Genomic DNA, 21,181 nt, shown 5'->3' on the forward strand with positions numbered 1-21,181 from the left:
CTGTTTCTTTATTAAGATTCCACGTCTCAATGATATGCTTTAGCGTTGAAGATTGAGTATAAGTACGAAGTAGTGGCGATACAGAAGTAGAAGATCTAAGCCATACGTAGTACAGGATCCATAATCAAAAGGGAATAGTTTCTTCCTTCTAAGCTCTAAGTACAATTTCTTGGTTTTGGTATTGGTTGTGCTACACAACCAACTGTTAAAAACAATTCTTCATGTTAATAATTGGGCCTCTTTAATTGAATCATTTCACCGAACTTTCAATGATTATTAGTTCAGCATTAAGAAATAGTCAAAATAATTTAGTATCATTATTTTTCATTTTTTTTATACCCAAACCATGTAATTGTTTCAGTTTTTTATGTTGTTTATGTCCAACCTAATCTAACTCGTCCAAACGCATTTTGTTTTGCTCGAGTCTTTTGGTTTGTTACTGACAAATCTGACCGTCCGAGACTTAACACAATCATACATAATTACATAAACTTCTAGTATTACTTAACCGAATCATACATATAATATTATTTTAAAAATAGTTGAATTTTTACACTTCATTTGTTTTTATGTAAGATATTGTTACTCTTTTAATTTGTTATATTATTTGAATTTCCAGAATTGTTTGACTCTATAAAATGTTAGAATGCTAGGAAAAAAATACATTATTTTTTAATTTTTGAATGATCCCTTACTGATAATAGATCTAACAAAAATCAATCTATTTTTATCGGATTGAATTGGTTTAGTTAAGTTTTGATATAAAAAAAATAACGAGCCAACCCAAATTGAAATAAAAGATTATAATTGGTTTAGATAACAACTTTAAATAAACTTCATTCAACCTAATAATTCATATACCTTTTTTTTAGTCATCTTGGGTGATCCGAGTCTTGTTTTGCTTGGACTAACAACATGGTGCTTTTGTGTTGTTGTTTACCTTACAAAAAGGTACCTTGATGTAAAATCAAGCAATTATCCAGGATGTCCATGTCACAACGTGCTGCAGCATGCCAGCATCTTGGTATCAAAAGATATATTTTTACGCTTGGGAAATCTTAACCTTGAATATTATATTTTTATGACGTCTTTCAGTCTTTATTTTTCGTTTTTGATGGGCCTTTTTATAAAATATTTTAAGAACTCGTTCAACTTGATCTAAAAAAAATCCAAGTTGAAAGGTTATTGAATTTTCCAAGTTGAATAAGGTGAATTAGTTGTAACTTGTAAGCGGAATGATGTCAAGACTAGTTATCCATTTGAAGAATGATGTCAAGACTAATAATAACAAGGATACAATTCAGAGAAAATTTATGTTCGAAAATGAGGATGGAATGGGATGAAAAAAAAAATTATACAAAAGAAAGTACTAAGAAAAATAGTGATGATTTTTTTTTTATGCAAAAGGCAATTATGCTATTTTATTCATGATAAAAGAGTTAATACAAATGGTGGCTAGAGTACAATCGTAACACCCTAGTGAGAGAATGAACGACCCGATTTGTTTTCCTCCCAACAATTAATTATGATAATTTAGGGATAATAGAATAACTTCACAGAAATGATAAAAATATATAACAAGCTCTTCGAATTACCCAAAAAACGCAGGGTAGCAATGTTGGCTTTACAGTGTTGAATCATGGAGGATTGTGGTGCTAAATAGACCAATTTTAATTTACATGTATCACACTAAAAGGTCATCACAGAAAAAAAAAACATTTATCACCGAATGATATTATAATTTATTATTTATTTTTAATGGAAGAGATAAAATTTATCAAGATAAGTTGTAATAAGTTTGTTTTAATAATTCCATCAAAATACTATTGAAATAAATTATTTTTTAAGAAAATATAAACTATTTTTTAAAGTCTACATAAGTTGTATAAAAGTTCCTTCAAATGCATACCCATTATTGAAAGACAATAATTAACTAACTACTAATGATAAGACAAAGATTTCACTCTACATGACATTCCTGAAGAAGTAATGATATATTAAAAAAACTTAACATAATATAAATAATAAAAAACGTTATTTCACTAAATAAAGTTTTTAAATATATTTAAGATAGAAAAAAATCTTTAGAAGCAAAATTATCATTTACAAATTACTTTTAACTGTTGTTTTAGGGGTAGTTATTAGAAAAAGGAAAAAAAATATTAGATATAACATTTAATATTATCAGTACAAAATTTTCAATATTTTTTATGTATTAAATCTCTAATCTATTACCTATATAATAGTAGCTAGTTAACATAATCGCATTTAAAAATAAAGAAAAGCATATTAACCTCCTCCCCAACTCTTTCTTCGAGTAAAATAATATTAGAATTCTTCCCTTTGTATCTGTCTTTTTCCCTTGTTTGCAAGTAAACTATCACCCTCTCTTTCATCATTACCCAATACTTAATTTGCAGCAAAAAAAAGTCGCTCATCGATTAATTTTTATGGCCTAAGATGCACGAGTCTTCATTCAATTTTGTCATTTATTTGTACTCTTCTAAGCTCGTTGCCTGCTTATATCCTTATTCCCGACCAAATTTATTTTATTTTGAAAGAAGGAAGAATAATACTTCAACCTTTTTTCTTAATAATTTTCTCTCTGTTTTTCCTTTCTTTTTATTCATGTCATTGAAACATCTCCTAATTAGAATATGCGTTTTGAGAAAATTATTTAGAAGAGATTTTCAAATTTCTTGGTTACAATGGTTTTAGACTAATTAATGCAATAGTCACTTTCTTTCAAATCCATGGGTGTACGTTATCTCTCACTTAATTTCATGATCAACTTCTTTCTCATACTACCTCATACTTTAAGGTCACTGTATGATGTCAATGCCATTACTATAGTATAGACAAAAAAACGCCATTAATACAAGGCTCATGCTAGAAAGATAAAGAAATGTTCATTAATTATAGAAAACTGCTGCCTGATAGTTAAAACTGAAAAGCAAATTGGGTTTAGGAGAATACAACTTGCATGATTGGATTCACTCACTTAATCACTTTAGTTATTTGGGTTTTCATGGATCACTTTTCATCCTACAATAAATTGATCCTTATAGATTAATATGGGCATGTTTTTTTTTTTTGGATATCTCACATGAATTTGAGTAGGTTTTGGTCATTAATCATATAGTACGAGGATGGATGTAAGGATATAGTTTATAAAATTAGATCTACATGTGAGTAAACTTCACATGAACTCAATGATTGGGAGCAAAATGTTTGTATAAAAATATTTCATATAGGTCTGCTGAAAAGGAAGGGGAGAAAAACTAATCGTGAGCCTTTTATTATTGTTAATTATCATTAGAGTTAATTTGGATAAACAAATGAATAAACGTTATACTTATAGGAAAATAAAATGAATGAAAGAAATATTATAAATTAAGCTTTTCATATAACTTAAACAAATTGTATTTTGTTTTTCTTTTAAAAAAATCCACGTCTAACTTTCCCATAAACACTTACAAGTTACAAGCTCAAAGTACATTCTTTTATGTAAGTTAAGAATAAAAAAACTCGTATTGATTAAAAAGTTATTATAAATGAAAAGTTAATCCAATTTTGATGTTGGCCTTTTGTTACAACTAAAGAGAGCGATAGACTCATAAAGCGTGTTTATATCAAGCAACTCTGCTTTCCTAGTTAAAGTATTGAAAACAGAGATCTGAATCTTATTTTATATGTAAACATTATTGGAAACTTCTGTGACATAAGATGAAAAGAAATATCAGTTAACTCATGTTCTAATCTCACTTTCTGAAAATAACTTGAAGATGAAAGGACAAATAGAAAGTGTTATCTACCTTATTGTACCTTATTTAAACTCGACAAGTGAAACGTTTCAGTGAAATCTTTTGAGAAAAAAAAAAAAAAAACTTCTGTCCCTATCTTGCCCTGTTTAGTAGCTAGCTAGGTGGATATTGAGTAACACACTACATTATCTCCATAGCTACTAAAAAAAGAGTAAACAAATATTTTAATTCTATAAGAGAATCAAATTATTTAGAATTCTAATACTAGTATACTATATTTAAAACAACCATTGTCCACCGATCAATTACCTGAACTTGCCCTGAATAAATTGTGAAGAATTCTATGTTTATTTAGGTCTTATTTGATTTTTTTTCGTAAACACTTCTAAAAACAAGAATATTTCACACTTATAATTAAAGATTATTTTTTATGAAGAATAAATAATATATATAATTTTTTTCTACATTGTCATTCAATAAAAAATTATATTAGTAATAATTTCTAATTAGTTAATAGTATAAATATTTTTACACTTCCATTTCTATTTAACTTTGTTTTGAAAAGTATGCACTAGGGCTAAAGATTATTAAATTAAGTTTTGTTTCTCCTAATATAATAAAATTTCTTGTAGGATGAGAGAAAGATTTCACAAGCAGATATCACGGGACATTGGCTATTTAGTGATGTTCTATTTTTTAAAAAATGAATGGAAGGAGAGGAGATCTTGTTTGAAATTAAGATTAGAGCATGTTACACATCTTACAAATGTTTTGGCTTATTCATAATACTTTTAGAAACGGAATTTTGGAAAGTAAAGGGGGAAAAGGAAGGCTGAAATTTGTTAGTTACAGTTAGAGTTCCTCTTTGAGATGAGTCTTTGACCAGAATTGAGGCATAAAAGAGAAGAGAGAGTGAAAAGCACAAGAAGTCCATGGAATGTGTGGTCATGCAAGCATGACAGAATGCAAAAGCAAGCATAATAAGAGAGAGTAATATAAATATAAATAAAAAAGTTAAGAGAAGGGAGCACCGCAGATTCCGTGGTTCCAGGCTTGCACTCCAATCATCTCGTGCACAAATCGTTGAGCCAAAGTAATGGGCTATTGCTTCCTTCCCTTCCTTCACACCCTCCACCCCTCTCTCTAAAATTAGTACACACATGTATATCACCCTCTAAATCTCTTTCTTCACCAAGACGTGTTAGTAACTAAACCAAATATATGCCCCTCACGCGCCTTCATGACAACATTTTTTATGATAAGTCATATCTCACATTCATTCAAATATCCCATAAAAGTGAAACAAACAATCATTATATAGATTGATGATAAGTTCAATTTAAAAGTTATAGTAATAGTAACTAACAAGGTTAATTAATTGTGGGCATAAATTTTACTATTGAACCTTTTATGTGGTTTAGATTACTAATTCAGTGAAGAGAGCTTCAATTTGTAGCATAAAATTTGGATTGTATTTTATGGTTTACAAATGAGTCAAATTGGTAGTGAAAAAGATTGAGAGGTTGGAGTCACATGCGAGCTATATATAGAATGAGAAATAGAGAAATCCACCCCATGAATGTGAGAGTGGGGGTGGTAAATAGTAAATACTTGGACTAGGAGTCTAATGTAATGAATAAATAGAGGTAAAAAAGAAGCATGCTAATATGGTGCCACCAAGCTTTGGTTGGGGTAGGTTTTTCATTTCGTAAAAGTGCGTTGGCAAAGTGAGAGAAAGAGAGTGTGAGACGGACTCTGTGTTTTTAACAAACCACTCTTTCCAATCTGTTCCCCCCTTCACCACTCTCTCCAAATTTGACCACTTTCTGTTAAATTAAATTATTTTTGGTCTATCTTTTTCTCGAGTGCTATATTCTCTCTTTTCATTTCTAAATTTTCCCAATCCCTACTATCCTATAAATAAACACTTCCAAAACTTGGATTGCTGGGCTTATTCACAGTTACTGTTGTATTGGGTGGCTTTTGACTCCCTCCGACTTATTATATCCTTCACTCCCTAATCCCTATCTATATATAATATCCAACCCCTACTCTCCTTTCTCTGCTACCTTACAATTACAACCCTCCTAGCCTCTCTCTCTCTATTTGTTTTTTTTATTTATTTATTAAGGTTAAGTCTTTCTTTGATGGTGTCAGAAAGAACCAACATGGAAGCACCAGAAGAACTCTCTTTTGGGGGCTCCAAAGATCACACCAACATTGCCAAAGGAAAAAGAACCAAAAGGGTAAGGCCACAATCTCCTATTCCCTTCTCCATCACCGCCAATTCTTCCACCGGAGGAGAAAAAGAAGAAGATTGCTACAATGTTGATGATGACAACATCATAAAAAATGAAGATATTAACAACAACAACATCAATAACATCAACAGCACTCCCACCACTTCTGCAGAATTACAAGACATCACAGATGAAGAGGAGGACATGGCGAATTGCCTCATCCTTTTAGCACAAGGACAATCCCGGGAATCCCCGAAACACGCCGAGGAAGACGCCGGCATGAGCTACGCCAAGCACAACAGTAGGAAATTCTTGGAAGCTGCTACCTTGGGGTCTAGCAGGGCAGGGTACTATGTCTATGAATGCAAGACATGTAACAGAACCTTCCCTTCATTTCAAGCACTTGGAGGCCACAGGGCAAGTCACAAGAAGCCTAAGGCATTGATGGCTATTGGCCAAAAGAAAAAACAGCAACATCTTTTGTCATCAGATGAGGAAGAGTTTCAATTGAAGACCAATAAGTCACCATTTTCCATTCAATTGAATACAAATGGGAATTTGTACAGCAGCAGCAGCAACAACAACAACAAGTCCAAGGTGCATGAGTGTTCCATCTGTGGTGCTGAATTCACATCAGGACAGGCATTGGGAGGCCACATGAGACGCCACCGCGCTCCGGTCGGAACCACCCCCACCGCCACCATACTCTCCTTCACCCCGTTGGCTTTGGAACCAGAAGAAGATCACCCCAGAAAGAAAAGGAATGTGTTGAATTTGGATTTGGATCTCAACCTTCCTGCCCCTGAAGATGATCATAGAGAATCCAAGTTTGCCTTTGCATCCAAGCAACAACAACAACAACATGGACAGAAACAACCACAACAACATCATCATCCAGAACAAAAACAACAACAGCCACAACAGCAACAAACAAGTCTTGTCTTCCCCGTACCAGCTTTGGTTGATTGTCATTACTAACAAGGTTTTAGATTGGCATTTCTCAAGATGATCACCAAACGAAACTGGGGTTAATGTGCAAGTTAGCCATACATTTGTCGTATGATCTGATTTTTTTTTTCTTTTTTGATCTATACATTTATCAAAAATTTACATTACATGATGATTCTTTTGATCCTTTGTAAACTTGATCGAGCCATGGTGATTATTAAGGGTGAGCTCAGTTTGTTTATTGGAGAAAAGTTTTAATATGTTCTCTGAAAAAACCTCTCCAACTCATGGATAGCGCATGTTGGGGTATCTTTTTTCACTTCTTTTATTTATTTTTTTCATTGGTGTTAGGCCAGAGAATGTGATGTATTATGACTGCAGAGAGAAAGAGAGGCAGAGAGGGTGTTGGTAGTGGTACTATCCAAAAAAGTCTTTGTTTAAGTTTCTTTATTTTGTCCACAAGAAAACATTAAACATGTCTTCTCTCTCTCTCATTCAGTGTGTGTGTGTTTGTGTCCCCTCATATTGGTCATGGAAATAAAGTACAAGTAGGGAAAGCCAGTAAGTAAGAAAGCCAGTGTGAGTAACTGTTATTCCCACATGAATCCTCAAGGTGTCCTTTTTCTCCTTTACCAATATGTTGTCATTAAAAAATATTATTATTGTTCAGATAATTTTGTTCTTTTCTTTGCTTGCTCTCTCTCTGTGCTAGTTAATTGCCTACTCATTACACCTAAGCAACCTCATGAAAGCATCATCCAGTGCTTCATTCATCATTCACAACCCTCAATTTCTCCTCCGAATCCTTAAAATTGGCTTAGATACAGCTACTAACAAGTGCCAAAATTAGAGTGGATCAAATCCACAAACCAAAGTAAAGATCACAATTATGTTGAATTAAGTTATTTAACATATTAATAAACTATGTGAGATTTTCAATTTCATTGCTTTCTTTTCTTTCTGATGAAGTATAAAGAGGCCGTGAAGAAAACTGAGTTACTCCACAAGCGTAGATTTACACTCAACCTATTATAATTAAGGCCATTGTATTTGTAAGATTAATTAATATACAAATATTGTATAATCAAATTTCCTTTTCTATTATTTTCTTTTTATGTTTTTTTTTTTTGTTAAGAAGTCAATCGCAGCATGAGATCACGTAAATCAAGTTGAGGATTTATTTATAATTACTCAGAATGAGTTTATAACATAATAAATATGCTAAAAATGAAGAGAGAGGGGCACGGGTGACTTGACCAAACTTTACCAAGTTGAGTAGGTTGCTAATCAGGGATTCACTTGCCAATTTTTGTTAAATGATCATGAAAAGAAAAGGTTGAATTTGGATCAAATATTCTAAAGAAAAAAAAACGATTGGTCAAGAATAGATGGAACCAAATGCAATCAAATGAGATGAATTTAATATAGTTCAGTTTTTCTAATTAGAAATGAATCGATCAGTTATTAATTTAAGAAAACATCGGATGACCTTTTTTCCCTCAAAATAAAATGAATTTAAAACATTAAAGTCACTATAAAGTTGGATGGGGATGAAAATTGAATTCTAAATTTTATGAGACAGATTTAATTGGTACCATGTGGTCCTCTTGATTCATCAAGCTCAGCCACCAAGAATACTCAATACTTGACCTGAAACGATGTCGTTCTACTAATATACGATGAGATCCAGATAACGAAAGATAGCAATTGAACTCGGCCCAAATAACTTTGTTAACAAACTATCGAAGCAACAAAAGCCATACATACATCTCTTATATGAGTGCTAAAGACACTTTTGTTTCAATTTTTTTGGTACAAAAAAATAAGACATGAATATATATAACATTAACAAGAACATATAGAAAATTATAAAAATATAAGACAGAACATAATATAGTATATGAAATTAAATTATTTCACTTGAAAAAATTAATGTATTAAAAATAAACACAAATCGTTTTCATATTATAATTCTTATTTAATATATTATAATACTTCCATTTATATTGATGCAAATGAATACAAAATACACCTGAGAATATTTTAAGTATCCTTAGTGTCCTATACGAATACGTGTGGTGCAATCTAAAATGGAAACCATTATATTTTCCTAACCTCGTTTAACCTCTTTTATTTACATTCATTTTTTTTTTTTGCACAGCAAAAAAGTATTTATATATTAATAGCAAGACTTTGTCACAAGAAGTGCAAAGACCAAGCAGAGTATTATAGAGTTTTAGTTTTAGCAAGGTATTCTACTTTCATTCTTTTATTTACATTCATATTTCTCGGTTCTTGATTTTCTTAGGAAAAAAAAACATTCTTTGCGAAACTATTATAGAGCTTGCTTGTGCAACTACTGCTAGACTTAGAGTAGACAAAGCTTTTTGTTACTTAAGATTACACCTAGATTTATGCTAAGACAAAAGAGTATACTCAAAACTATTTCTGGGGGCAAACTGTAGACTATACGCAGAGTATACATTTTCAATATACTTTGCCTCTACCCCACACTTTACCTACCACTTTTATATGTTACTTTTGCGTGTGACAAGATACTTCGGATCCTAAGTTCAACTATATTAGACACTTCAGTTTTTCTGTGTTAAGTATCTATTTCTTACTCATCGATCATATTGTTTTTAATAACTATATTAGTATATTTTTCAATAAGCATCTCTCACAAGTGTCTTGGTCTTTTTCAGTTGGGTATATATTCTTACACAACAACTAATGTATAAATACCATTTCATTTTCAAAATATGATACACCAACAGTGAATACATATTATTAAATTTACTGGTCTTTTGTAAACAAGTTATTGAAACAGGTTACTTATACAATTTATATATCAACATCTCAACTACCTATTGTTGGTCACAAATATATATTTCTTAATGTGGGTAAAATTTTCTTGGACCAGCAACAAACATATAATGCAAGCAGAATTAATTTTTGATTGAGTGAGGATTAAAAAACACTCATAATCTCTAACCTGCTAAGACCAAAATAGTCTTGAAATAGTTGCAATCGGTGATAGCATAGAGTAATTTCGTTTTCATTAAGGTATTGGTGAAATATAGTTGCCGTTTATACCTATATGATTTGATAGGTCAGTCTAGCGAGAGTGAACATTAAGAGAATCAATCAAAGAAATTGGAAACATCATGATTTAAGTATAGAACCGAGAGAATTACATGCATGAGAAAAAGGACAAGATAAAGCATAAAGTTGTGAAAAATGTTTGTTAGTAATATGCCAATGAAGACGCCATTGCATACTGTTGAACCTAAAGCATGCATCACTTTCCATCGTTCTGTATATTAAGAAACACCCACCAAGTATGATCTAAGAATAACACTTCCATTCTTGATGTACCAAGAACTAAAAAAAGAAAAGAAAAAGAAAACACTGTAGAAACTTTATCCTTAATGCTGGTCTGCATATCTTCCATCTAGCTCCTTAGCAAAGGGTGCACTTTCTCAATTAATGGAGACCAATATAGAGGAAACACAAGGCAGTGGTGATCACAGCAATCAGAGGCCTATTGTTGGTATTACAAAGAAAGAACCCGTATTAATTAGCTTATAAGCATTTCACATAAATGGTCTCAACAAAAAATAATTTAAAATACCTTGTTCTATGTGGATTATATGCCTTGGATGCTGGAGCATTTGGTGCTGGAGACACTGAGGGAGCATTTGGTGCTGGAGACACTGAGGGAGCATTTGGTGCTGGGGACACTGAAGGAGCATTTGGATTATGTGCCTTCAATGATGGAGGTGAAGGTTGAAACAAGCCTGTGAACATTCACAAGTATCAATACCATATAGCCTTTGTTTTCTTCATCATTAAATAATTCAAGAAAGTTTGTAAAGGAGATAAAAAAAGGACAAGTAGAAGAAACTTTGAAATTTTAACTATGAACTGACCACATAGAAGGAGATTCTGTGGAGGTGGCTTCTCTTTGGCAGGGTTGGGATCAGCATCATAAACCCTCACATAGAGCTCTTCGCCTAAATACCAGCTTTCCAAGTTCTGTGATCTCAGGTTCCATATTCCAGGGTTGTCAGGGTACACATAAACTGCACTCCACCCTCCAGGGTACACTGGCACAGTGGAGCGAGCAACCGGATCATAAAGGTTATAACTTGACCGTGATTCTGGATTCCATTCTCCTTCCCCAATCCTAAACACAAAACATTAGTCATAAACATTTATTTAACAACCAGAAAATTTCATATACAACAAAATATAATGATGCTGAGCTGACAAAGAATTCAAGATCATAATAATATGTCAATATATCTATAGAAAATTTTGTAATACTTGATGTGTTGCCTTACTTGTATAAGTTTTACATGATCAGGTTGTATAGTGACACATGTTAAGAAAAGCAATTTACTTAACAACCACTTGCATTAAAATAGACTTAATGCAGTATTTGTATGTTACACTTACCCGACAACAAAGAAGCTGTATCCATCCAAATGCCAAGTATCAATGATGTCTAAATTGTTTTTGAGCACTATCTCCGTCCACCCTTTATATAACGCACTGGCTACAAAAACTCCACGCACAGCATTAGCATTTGAAGTGTTCTTAGAATAAGCATCAAGTTTATATACTCCAGTTCCATTAGAAAAGTAATCAGCAAGCTTCAGTGGTGTATTTGGGGTCAAGTAAGACACATTGTTGACAGTGTAGCGAGATAACCCATCAATCACTGCTGTTGATGCCTGGAAAATGAAAGTCTCAGCTATTGTCACATTTCTTACATTGAACGTTCCCTGAGGATTAGGCCTTGCAGCTCCAGTAGTGAGGTTCCACCTACAATATAAATAAACCCACAATGTGAATGTTTGCATATATTCTAACTATAACGTCAAATTCAGATTTAAGTTTTCATAACTGCTCAAAACTGTTAAGAGGCATTATTGCTATATTGCTAATATTATTATAGTATGATGATGACATTAAGAAAACTAACAAAAACAGGAAATTAGAGCAGCTCTTCTTGAGCACACAGAACACCATTTTGTGACATGCAATTACCTAATGGATTTTGTTTGGTTGATGGAAAATTGCACATCAAATGGATCAGGACCACTTGGGAGAGAACCAGTAGCCGGTGCGGTAGAGTTATCATAATGAAGTATAGCAACACCGACAAGAGTGTTATTATTTGTGGCATTACTCATTTTGGGAGAGGCCACTATGTAGTAATCAGCAGCACTTTGGTTTGCTGTGACAAGAACTGAGTAGGATTGGCCGACATGAACATCAAGAGACTCCAACTCTATCTGGTTGACATAAGAACCTTCAGTTTCAACCAAAACCATTTGATGATTTTGAATTCTGAAATTGAAGCTCCAGGCTGTCCCTACGTTTGATATCCTAAGCAAGTATAATTTACCTGTGACACATGACCGAAAAGGATTTAAATTAACAGACAACATGATCATAAAGTGTGAGTCATTCACACTTCTCTTATGCACTTCTTACCTTGTGTAACATTGAATGTCTCATATGATAGAGATAAATTGTTCATAAATGGTCCTTTTCCGTTTATTAGCATCCAATCAGGAGGAAGAACATCTGACGTATTCAACCTGGACCTAATATCCTGGTTGAAAAAAATATCCAATATATTCATTATTAGCAAATAAAAAAACATCAGAAAGTGGAGTAGCATTCTAAGGAATTGTTAAAGCCATAATAAAAATAATAAATAATATCAATGCTCAAAAGTGAGTATCAATGGTCAAATGACAAAAAAGCAGTGAGTTAGTTACCTTGTAGCTACTGCTGTACCAGTCACCAATCAGAAGATCAAACTCTGCCTCAGGTTTTGGAAAAGGAACGCTTATCACGGGTCGATTGTTGACTCGAATTGGACCAAACCCTCCACCAGCTTTAAGGAAATTGATGGAAGGAAAGTAAGAGAATGTGCCAATCTGGTCTTTGGTTTGGAATTCATAAGTCCAATTCCTGCCAGGTTGGATGGGGCAGTCTGTGCCAGACACTCCATCTTCCCATGAATCCAGCCTTTGCTGTATGCCATTCCTACATCAGAACCAAAATTCTATATGTTTAGTCCATGACTCAAATACAAAGAAATTCAAAATATACTAATCTTAGCAGTGACCTTCTAATGCCTCTCAATATAGTAAAACTATGATTTGTTAGACAAAGAAAGAGAGGAATACATTTTAAATACCATGTAAACAGCAAGGGATCATCCAAATCGTTGAAAACATTGACATGAACAACATCATTTGTTGTTGCATTTATAAGGGGTCCAGGGAACAAGCCATTAATTGTTATAACCTGCCAATCATATAAGCAATGAAATTAGGCAACAAAGCAGGACTAAAAACAAATAAAAAGATGAATAGATCAAAGGCTATGAATATAATCCCTACTGGTTGATCAGTAGACACGGGCTTTAAATTAATGTCTGTGGAAACGTGCCAATCAAGGAATATATCAGCACTTGTGGCTATTGTGACAAGGAATGGTAGCAGCACAATTGCACATGTAACAAGTTTAAATCGAGCACCAGCAGAACCAGCAGCCATTGAGACGCAACCACACCTTCTTCTTGCTTTGTATGTGACTGACTACTAGTGCCTCTTGATCATTAGATTTCAAGAGCCAGGCCTTAACAATTTGAATAGTTATGACTGCTGGGAATATAAACTAGACATAGTTATGTCTTGTTTCTTTAATCTATCATTTTTATTTTTATTTTAAATTTTAAATTAAATTTCAATTTAATCTTTAATCATAATATAAATTAATAAATCTAAAACATAATTTATATGTTAAAAAAATTTATTTATTATGAATTTTAATTATAGTATAATTTATATATTTAAAAATATTTTTTATTATAAATTTTAATTATTTAAAATAAACATTTATCACGTACACTACACTAATTAAAATACTAATAAAGAATAAAAGTCCGAAAGAATTTGAATAAATTCGAATAGAACAGTCAGCCAAAGTGTAACATTTTGAATTTGGACTAATGTTTGTTTTTGTAATCATTTATTGAAAAAAGTAATCTGTTTTGATAATTTTAAAATTACTAATTTTTAATTTTTAGCTTTATGTTACAAGAACCTAGCTTTTTTATATATATATAAAATGTATTACATGAGTCCTTGATCTAAAATCTCCTGAAACCACTTTGCCTCCGACGTGATTTACCCTCCTCCTTCCCATGCCAGTTCATGGACTTCTTTTGTAACCTCACAATATCTCCATGGTTTGTCATAAAATCAATATTTACCATCTAGCACAACACGAATGAAAAAAGGACGTGTTTTTCGAAAAATCTGTGTTTATCATGTAATAAATTAAGAGAAGGATAAGTTAATTTAAAATCACACTTAAATATTTTTAAAATATAAATTATATTATAAATTATTGATAAAGTTTTTTAATATTTTAATTTATATTGTGATACAAGATTATTTTTAACTATTGATATTTTAATATATATATATATATATATATATATATTAAATTCAATTTGAAAATAAAGATGAAATTGATATATTAAAAAAGATTAAAAGTTAAGAAAATTGTTAAAAACTCTATAGTTGAAGAAAGATGCCTACAAACATTTTCGTTAAAGAATAAAGATCCCTAGTTGATTAAACTTGATTATCATCTCTCATCTCATAAAAAAGAATTTCAATTTCTCACCTTCTAGAAGGAAACTAAAATTATACATTTTTAGTTGTTTAAAATTCTGTTTTAAAATTCTAAAAATTTAAATTCTTCAAAAAAAACATTCAAACAATGAATTCTAGATTACAAAAATTCAAATTCTCAGATAAATTACACATGAATGATATGGAAGAAAAATTAAAAACTAAACATTAAATGTAATATTCATAGCATTATTAATGAATTCAAAATAAGATCATTATCTAACTTTATTAATTATTCAATATGAGATTGTTTAATCCTATCAATTAGACAAACCAAATATAATATTCAAAATCATTATCATTATCATTATATTAATATAATTTATTTTTGAGAGTAAATTTGGAATAAAAGTTAAAAATTTCATTGACAATTAAAAACATCAATTAATATGAAATTTTGGCTTAATGCTAAAACATCAGTTATTCTTTAATGGAGGGAGTAGATGTTAAGTATATTCAATTTCACCAAAAAAGACTATAAAAAAATCACCATGCAGATAAGAATGTTTATTTCACATTTTGAATTACAACAGAATGAATCTTTATCACACATGAATTTAGTTAATATTTAGGAAAAACATCACTATATTTGTGTTGGAGGGGAGGGGGAGGAAGTTCCATATTTATCACACAGTAATTTTACAATTTTTGTTGTACAAAGATGTTAAGATTTTTTTTATTAAATGACTTAGTTTTTTTTGTATTATGGTTATAATCTTAAGGTATTAAATTCAGTGAAAAAGAGAGAGAATGATGGCTGGTACCCTTAAGGCAATTCAACACGTTCCCATGCCATGATAATTCTTATAGTACTATGAAGAAATTTTAAAAATAAGACATCACTTTCAGTGCTTTTGAGGTTTGAAAACAAATGCAGATATGATATGAAATACAAAATATTTTCTCATCCAAAGTTATAAGGGGGTAAACCAAACCCAAAAAATAGTACTCGTAACTTTGCTGTATATCCTATTGAACCAAATCTCAAACCAACCCTAATACATTCACAGTGGGGATATATTTACACAAGATGTACAATACCGTAAGTGTTTCCAAAACTATAACAGAAGGGAGAAAAAAAAAACACAATATATTGAAAAACACAAAATTTGTTATGATGTGGCTCCACAAGATAATGAGAGGGCAATATCCATCTCAAGCATCATCTTCTGGAAGTTAAGGAAATAGGCTTGGAAAAAATATTGGAGCATATCATCATCCAAACTATGTGATTGTGACACTTGATATGATACAAAAGACCTGCTAGTAACTATATATAGTAATCCCTATTATAAAATCTATTGCACAATCATGTTGCAGCATATTTACTAAGAACAGCAACCAGCGCTTTGAGATGTCTCATATATGTGTTTTTGCTTTTGTCTTTTCACTGCAACAGACCCCTTTTCCCTTAAACCTGGCACATCTAATATCTGTAAATGTTAAATGGAAGAACAAAGAAGTTAGTACTTTTCTAATAATACAAGGTTTTGAATTAAAATTAGAAGTTTGGTCACAACAGAACTATGTTGACATGCAGGGGCACTTAGGATGGTAGTTTAAATTTGAAATTCGAAGTCAGTTTTCTTGCCATCGAGGTGAAGATATTTTCAGCTCTAAGACCAGAAGGGGACATCTAATTACAAAACAGTATAATCATAATCATAATAAAAAAGAGCAAATGCATAAACCTATTTAGAGAACCACTTTTAACAACCGCATAAACTTCACTTTCTTGAACTTTTATTAAGGGGAAAAAATAAAAGAAATTCAGTTCTTATTCTATGTGCATGCAAAATATTATTTAGAAGTGCATCTTCAACTCAGTTAACCAAAACCTCCGATCATAGTGTAGATGATACCATATATGACCCTACTCCCTACCATGCTCTTTCTAGCATGTCTTAACAAAAGTAAAATTTGAGAGATACATGCTCTACAAAATGACACTAGAAACTGCTGAAGCCTGAATGTGAATTCTTTTAGTTTTATATGAAAATGAAAAAACATAAAGTTTTTATTATACATACAATATGACAAATTGAATATTGCTAAAGCAGAGTACAACAAAGAAACTACAGCACCTGAGATGTAATAAGATCATATTATACCTTTAATGTGAGATCATTAAAGCATTGCTGCACATTTTCTCTAGTTTTAGCACTACACTCTAGGAACAAGCATCTATGTTGCTGTGCAAGAGCCATACCCTCTTCTTTGCTTACAGCTCTTTCACTATCCTGAAAAGTTATACAACTGAAAGTCTTCAAGATCCAAACAGTGAAATGCACCAAAATAATATTGAGGAACAAATTGAAGTTCTATTCTAATTCCGAAACAAACTATTACTTCAAAATTAGAATAGTATGAGAAAAAAATAGCATAATCTGTATGGTTTCTGTTTGTCTTTTCCTGAGTAAGGAAAGGACTAACCCATTCACTATAATATTTACCTTGTCCACCTTATTGCCAACAAGAATTTTGATGCTACCATGATTAGTTGAATAACGCTCAACTTCTTTTGCCCATATATCGATGAGGTTTGTAAATGTCTCACGTCGTGTCACATCATAGACTAAATAGAAAATTGGAAGAGAAAAGCTATTAGATGTCAACACTAAAAGGCAATACTGAAAAGCATAAAGAGTGAGCACCACATTTTTGTAAATACAAGCATTATTTTCAAGTACTTAACCATTTAAATAGTATAGAAAATCATTAAGGAACGTTCAATGAATTTAGGAAGTGCTGATTAAAATCAAATTTAATTGACTGAGTATGGGTTTTAGGTCATTGATTGGAGTTGATTATGCGGCAATTGGTTCCAGTATTCGCCTATTATAAACACAAGTGAATTGAATACTTGTTCAGGTTTTGAATACTAATTGTTCAGGTTAGAGGCAATGCATAGTGTTTCAACCAATAGCCCAAAAATTGTCTCTCTCTAGTAGTATCAAGTATTCAAAACTGTAATCTACATGAAGTCATGAACAAAGCAGTGAAACAGGATGGAAAAGGGGAAGGGTGGAGGGGCAAGCTATTTAGAGAAGATATATAAGTTTATCGCACACATTATAGCAAAAATGCACCTCCAGAAGATATTAGTACATCCAAGCATTATACGAATAAGAGTAGTGCTGCATAGCTTACAGGACAAATGATCAAAACAGAAGACAAACGAAAAAAACTGACGTTTAATTTTTTACTGTTTTAGTTAATAATAACCTGTAAATAAGTGTGCATTTCAAATTTACTTATACAACCTTGATACTATTATAAATGACTAACTATAAAGTTAAAAAGAAGAGAAAAACCATCTACTGCACAAATGTGTGCCATAGATTATAAAAATAAACCTTCATAAAAATACATATTTAAATGTCATAAACCTTAGTATATACAAAACTAAATAAATTCATTTTTCATATATAGATAGATAGATAGAATACCAAGAATGATTCCATGTGCGCCTCTATAATAAGAACTTATTACTGTTCCAAACCTCTCTTGTCCAGCTGCAAAAAATAAATAAGGATTATAATCTAATTGCAACAAGTCACCATTGCAAGGTTTCGTATAAACAGAATTCAATTTACAAGTAATAGTGATCATAGTGTACCCCCATAGATCTTGACAGTATGGGAAAGATAGCTTCTTCTGCAATCAGAGACAGCAATCTGATCCTAACCAACTAAGACTGGAATGTAGAAACTAAACTAAGATATCACCTTCCCGTAACATTATCCTAGACATGTTTGGGTTGTAGTAACTTTCAACTACTTTACTGGGTCTAAATCTTCAGTAACTTTTGTGTTACCACATTCACGCTATAGGCTTTAACTTCAGACTTGAAAATGTATTCAAATTAAGAGATTAAAGTTTTATATCACTAAATTTAGCTTCAAAAGCTTTGCTATTGGACAGAAGGAGGCAGTAGAGACAAAAACTCAGGCTCTGACCTGTAAAATTTGTTTTGTAAGAGACTAATGACATCTTGTCTTTACTTATCAGTACCATAGTCCAAGCGAGTTTTAAGAAACAGATAATATTCAAATCAAAGCAACGAAATTATGCTTGTGTCCGTATGGTGCAAGGCTCTTTAATTGCTTCAGTCATGATTAACAACCCAGATGATATAGAGAAGAAGACATTTTTAGAGTTTATTTACTAATAAAACAGAATTTCACTGACATTATATTTTACTCCTTTTAAAATTGTCTGAATGTTCAGATAAAAGTATAATTTAATGTAACTCTTTTCGTTTCAGCAAGAGGTAGAAGGAATTACCATTCCCACTTACTCTATCCTCATATGTCAGTTATTTTCATGTTTTCCCAATCTTAATATTTAATTTGGTAAAGAAGTAATGTTGTACTGACATCTCCCTGTCCTTTGCTAAGTCTTAACTGGACAAAATGTGATCTTAAAAACATCACTTCTAATAGAAATATTAGTTTATAGTAAACGACAAAGACTAGAAAGCAATATTATTATTACAACAATTTTCCCAGATGAACAGACAATTGAGTTAGAAAAAGGAAAATACTTAACTACATGCATACATATAAGAAAATTCTTCAGCAAAACAAAAAAGAAAATGTGATCAAATAACTAGAAAATCAGTTACCTGTATCCCAAATAGTAAGCTTCAATCTTTTACCACCAACTGTAAAAAGCTTTATCTTGAAATCCACACCTTAAATGATTAAAGAATCAACAGCTCAGTATGTAACAAGGTGATGACACCAAAAACTACAGTGTGAAATTCCTTATGCTATGAAGCACTCAATCATAAAGGAAGTATAAACTTCAATGTCAAATGCCTCAAAATTAATAAACCATAACCAGCTTAATGTATCAGACAAATAAAAGACTATGAACAAAGAAGGTCTAAGGCCTAAACATCACCTCACTAGACAAATGCACCATTTAACCATATGCAATGGATCAATTAGTTAAAGTTCCAAATAATATATTGTGATCATGAAAACAAAAAAAAAAATCCTCAAAAAATGAATGAAGTGATTTAGCAATTTTAAACGAATGGCATAGAACCCCAAAAAGTTAAGCAAGTGTTTAGTATGTTACGTATTTTCTTTTGCAACATATCTTTTTCACTGATAATTAAAAAATGCCACATTGTTTTTCACATCGTTTTCCGTTTTCAAGATTTTGCGAAGAAAACTTCATTCACAGAATCTTGAAAATTTAATGAAAACAATATGGTGCTTCTTTAGAAATCAACTAAAAATGAAAACAAAAACAAAAATCAAATCAAACACTCCCACAAGGTATGACCACGTCTAATTTCAATTCTAAGTAGACCATCTAAAAGATTTCTTTTTTACAATCATAAAAGATGTTTGCAAAATGAGTTTGACACAGTATTGCTCCGGCACAAGTTAAACCAAATCCAAAGAATCAAGATTGGCATAAGGTTCAACAAGAAGATCCGGATATCAAAAATAAAAAATAAAATAAAAAACGTAACCACAAATTGGAATAAAATACGCGAAAGACCAAAAGTCCATAAATATAACTGAAAAGTGAAAACAGAAAGAAAGCCGACTCGGTAAGTACTTTCCACAAGAATGCATGACTCTATGAAACTTTTCACTTGTCAACAAAGAGACCCTCATCATTGTTTGAAGGAATTCTTGATAAAGGTGTTGAATATGCAAGAACGTGGTATATATGATCCTATGCCACCTTGTTCCATTTTCCTAAGAAAGAAAGAAAGAAAGAAAGAAAGAAAGTACCAATAGTGGGGGAGAGGTCATTGATGGAGTTAGAGTTGGAGATAAAGCTGAGAAGAAGACTACTCTTGCCAACACCAGAATCACCAATCAACAAAACCTTAAAGGAGTAATCGTAGTTGCTACTTTCAACTCTTGAAGCAGAACCCATGTTTTCTTTCTTTTTGTAGCTTCCAAACTGAGCAAGAATCACTCCACCATGATGATTATCTCTCACTTTCAAGAATTGAGAAACAAAAAAGGAAGAGAAGAGAAGATGAGACAAGGAGGTGAAGTTGGCAGGTAGTCCAAGCGGTTGAGAGTTTGGTCTAGGAAAGAAAACCTGTTCAGAATGGTTAGGACAAATGTCCTCTTTCTTTCTTTCTATCTTATGCACTTTTTTTTTTAATGTGTCATAGATTGGATTGAGTCCACGCGCCGTTTCTTGTTGTACACAAACATTTCTTTCAAGCATGCCGGCCATATTAGAGTTTTGTCTCCTTCTCACTCAAAAACACACACTACTTGATTAACTTACCCAACATAACCACACCCACACCATCATCATTTTTTCTACTTCCTTCTTCTTAACTACTCACTCCATTTTATATTCCTTTATGTCCATGTATAAGAATTAATAAAAATTAATTTTAACCTATATCTTTTAATAAAACAAATTATAAGAATTAATAAAAACTATTTTTAAATATTTTAATATTGGTATCAAATCATTAGAAAACACATGGTATAATTAAACATCATACCTC

At 31.7% G+C, this 21,181-nt stretch overlaps 3 protein-coding genes across 3 annotated transcripts; 1 reads left to right on the top strand and 2 right to left on the bottom strand.

Annotated features, from left to right (window-relative positions):
* The first annotated feature begins 5,711 nt into the window (after window positions 1-5,711).
* Window positions 5,712-7,883, top strand: LOC100819786 (zinc finger protein ZAT5). The gene has a single exon (XM_006589288.4). It carries the CDS (start codon window positions 5,912-5,914, stop codon window positions 6,980-6,982), a length of 1,071 nt encoding a protein of 356 aa, XP_006589351.2. The 5' UTR covers window positions 5,712-5,911; the 3' UTR covers window positions 6,983-7,883.
* A 2,555-nt stretch (window positions 7,884-10,438) lies between these two features.
* Window positions 10,439-13,533, bottom strand: LOC100820318 (monocopper oxidase-like protein SKU5). Its single transcript, XM_003535434.5, has 9 exons — window positions 13,378-13,533; window positions 13,173-13,282; window positions 12,748-13,018; window positions 12,458-12,578; window positions 12,008-12,368; window positions 11,414-11,782; window positions 10,885-11,141; window positions 10,587-10,752; window positions 10,439-10,496 (listed from the first exon to the last, which is right to left on the bottom strand). Exons 1-9 carry the CDS (start codon window positions 13,531-13,533, stop codon window positions 10,439-10,441), a joined length of 1,869 nt encoding a protein of 622 aa, XP_003535482.1.
* Window positions 13,534-15,663: 2,130 nt separating this feature from the next.
* LOC100500172 (ras-related protein RABC2a) lies at window positions 15,664-20,913 on the bottom strand. Its single transcript, XM_003536237.5, has 6 exons — window positions 20,439-20,913; window positions 19,307-19,375; window positions 18,129-18,194; window positions 17,133-17,254; window positions 16,791-16,919; window positions 15,664-16,112 (listed from the first exon to the last, which is right to left on the bottom strand). The coding sequence occupies exons 1-6, from the start codon at window positions 20,896-20,898 to the stop codon at window positions 16,008-16,010; spliced, it is 951 nt and encodes a 316-aa protein (XP_003536285.2). The 5' UTR covers window positions 20,899-20,913; the 3' UTR covers window positions 15,664-16,007.
* Between the last annotated feature and the right edge of the window lie 268 nt (window positions 20,914-21,181).

Source organism: Glycine max, chromosome 10 (genome assembly GCF_000004515.6).
Source record: "Glycine max cultivar Williams 82 chromosome 10, Glycine_max_v4.0, whole genome shotgun sequence".
Classification (NCBI taxonomy): Eukaryota; Viridiplantae; Streptophyta; class Magnoliopsida; order Fabales; family Fabaceae; genus Glycine; species Glycine max.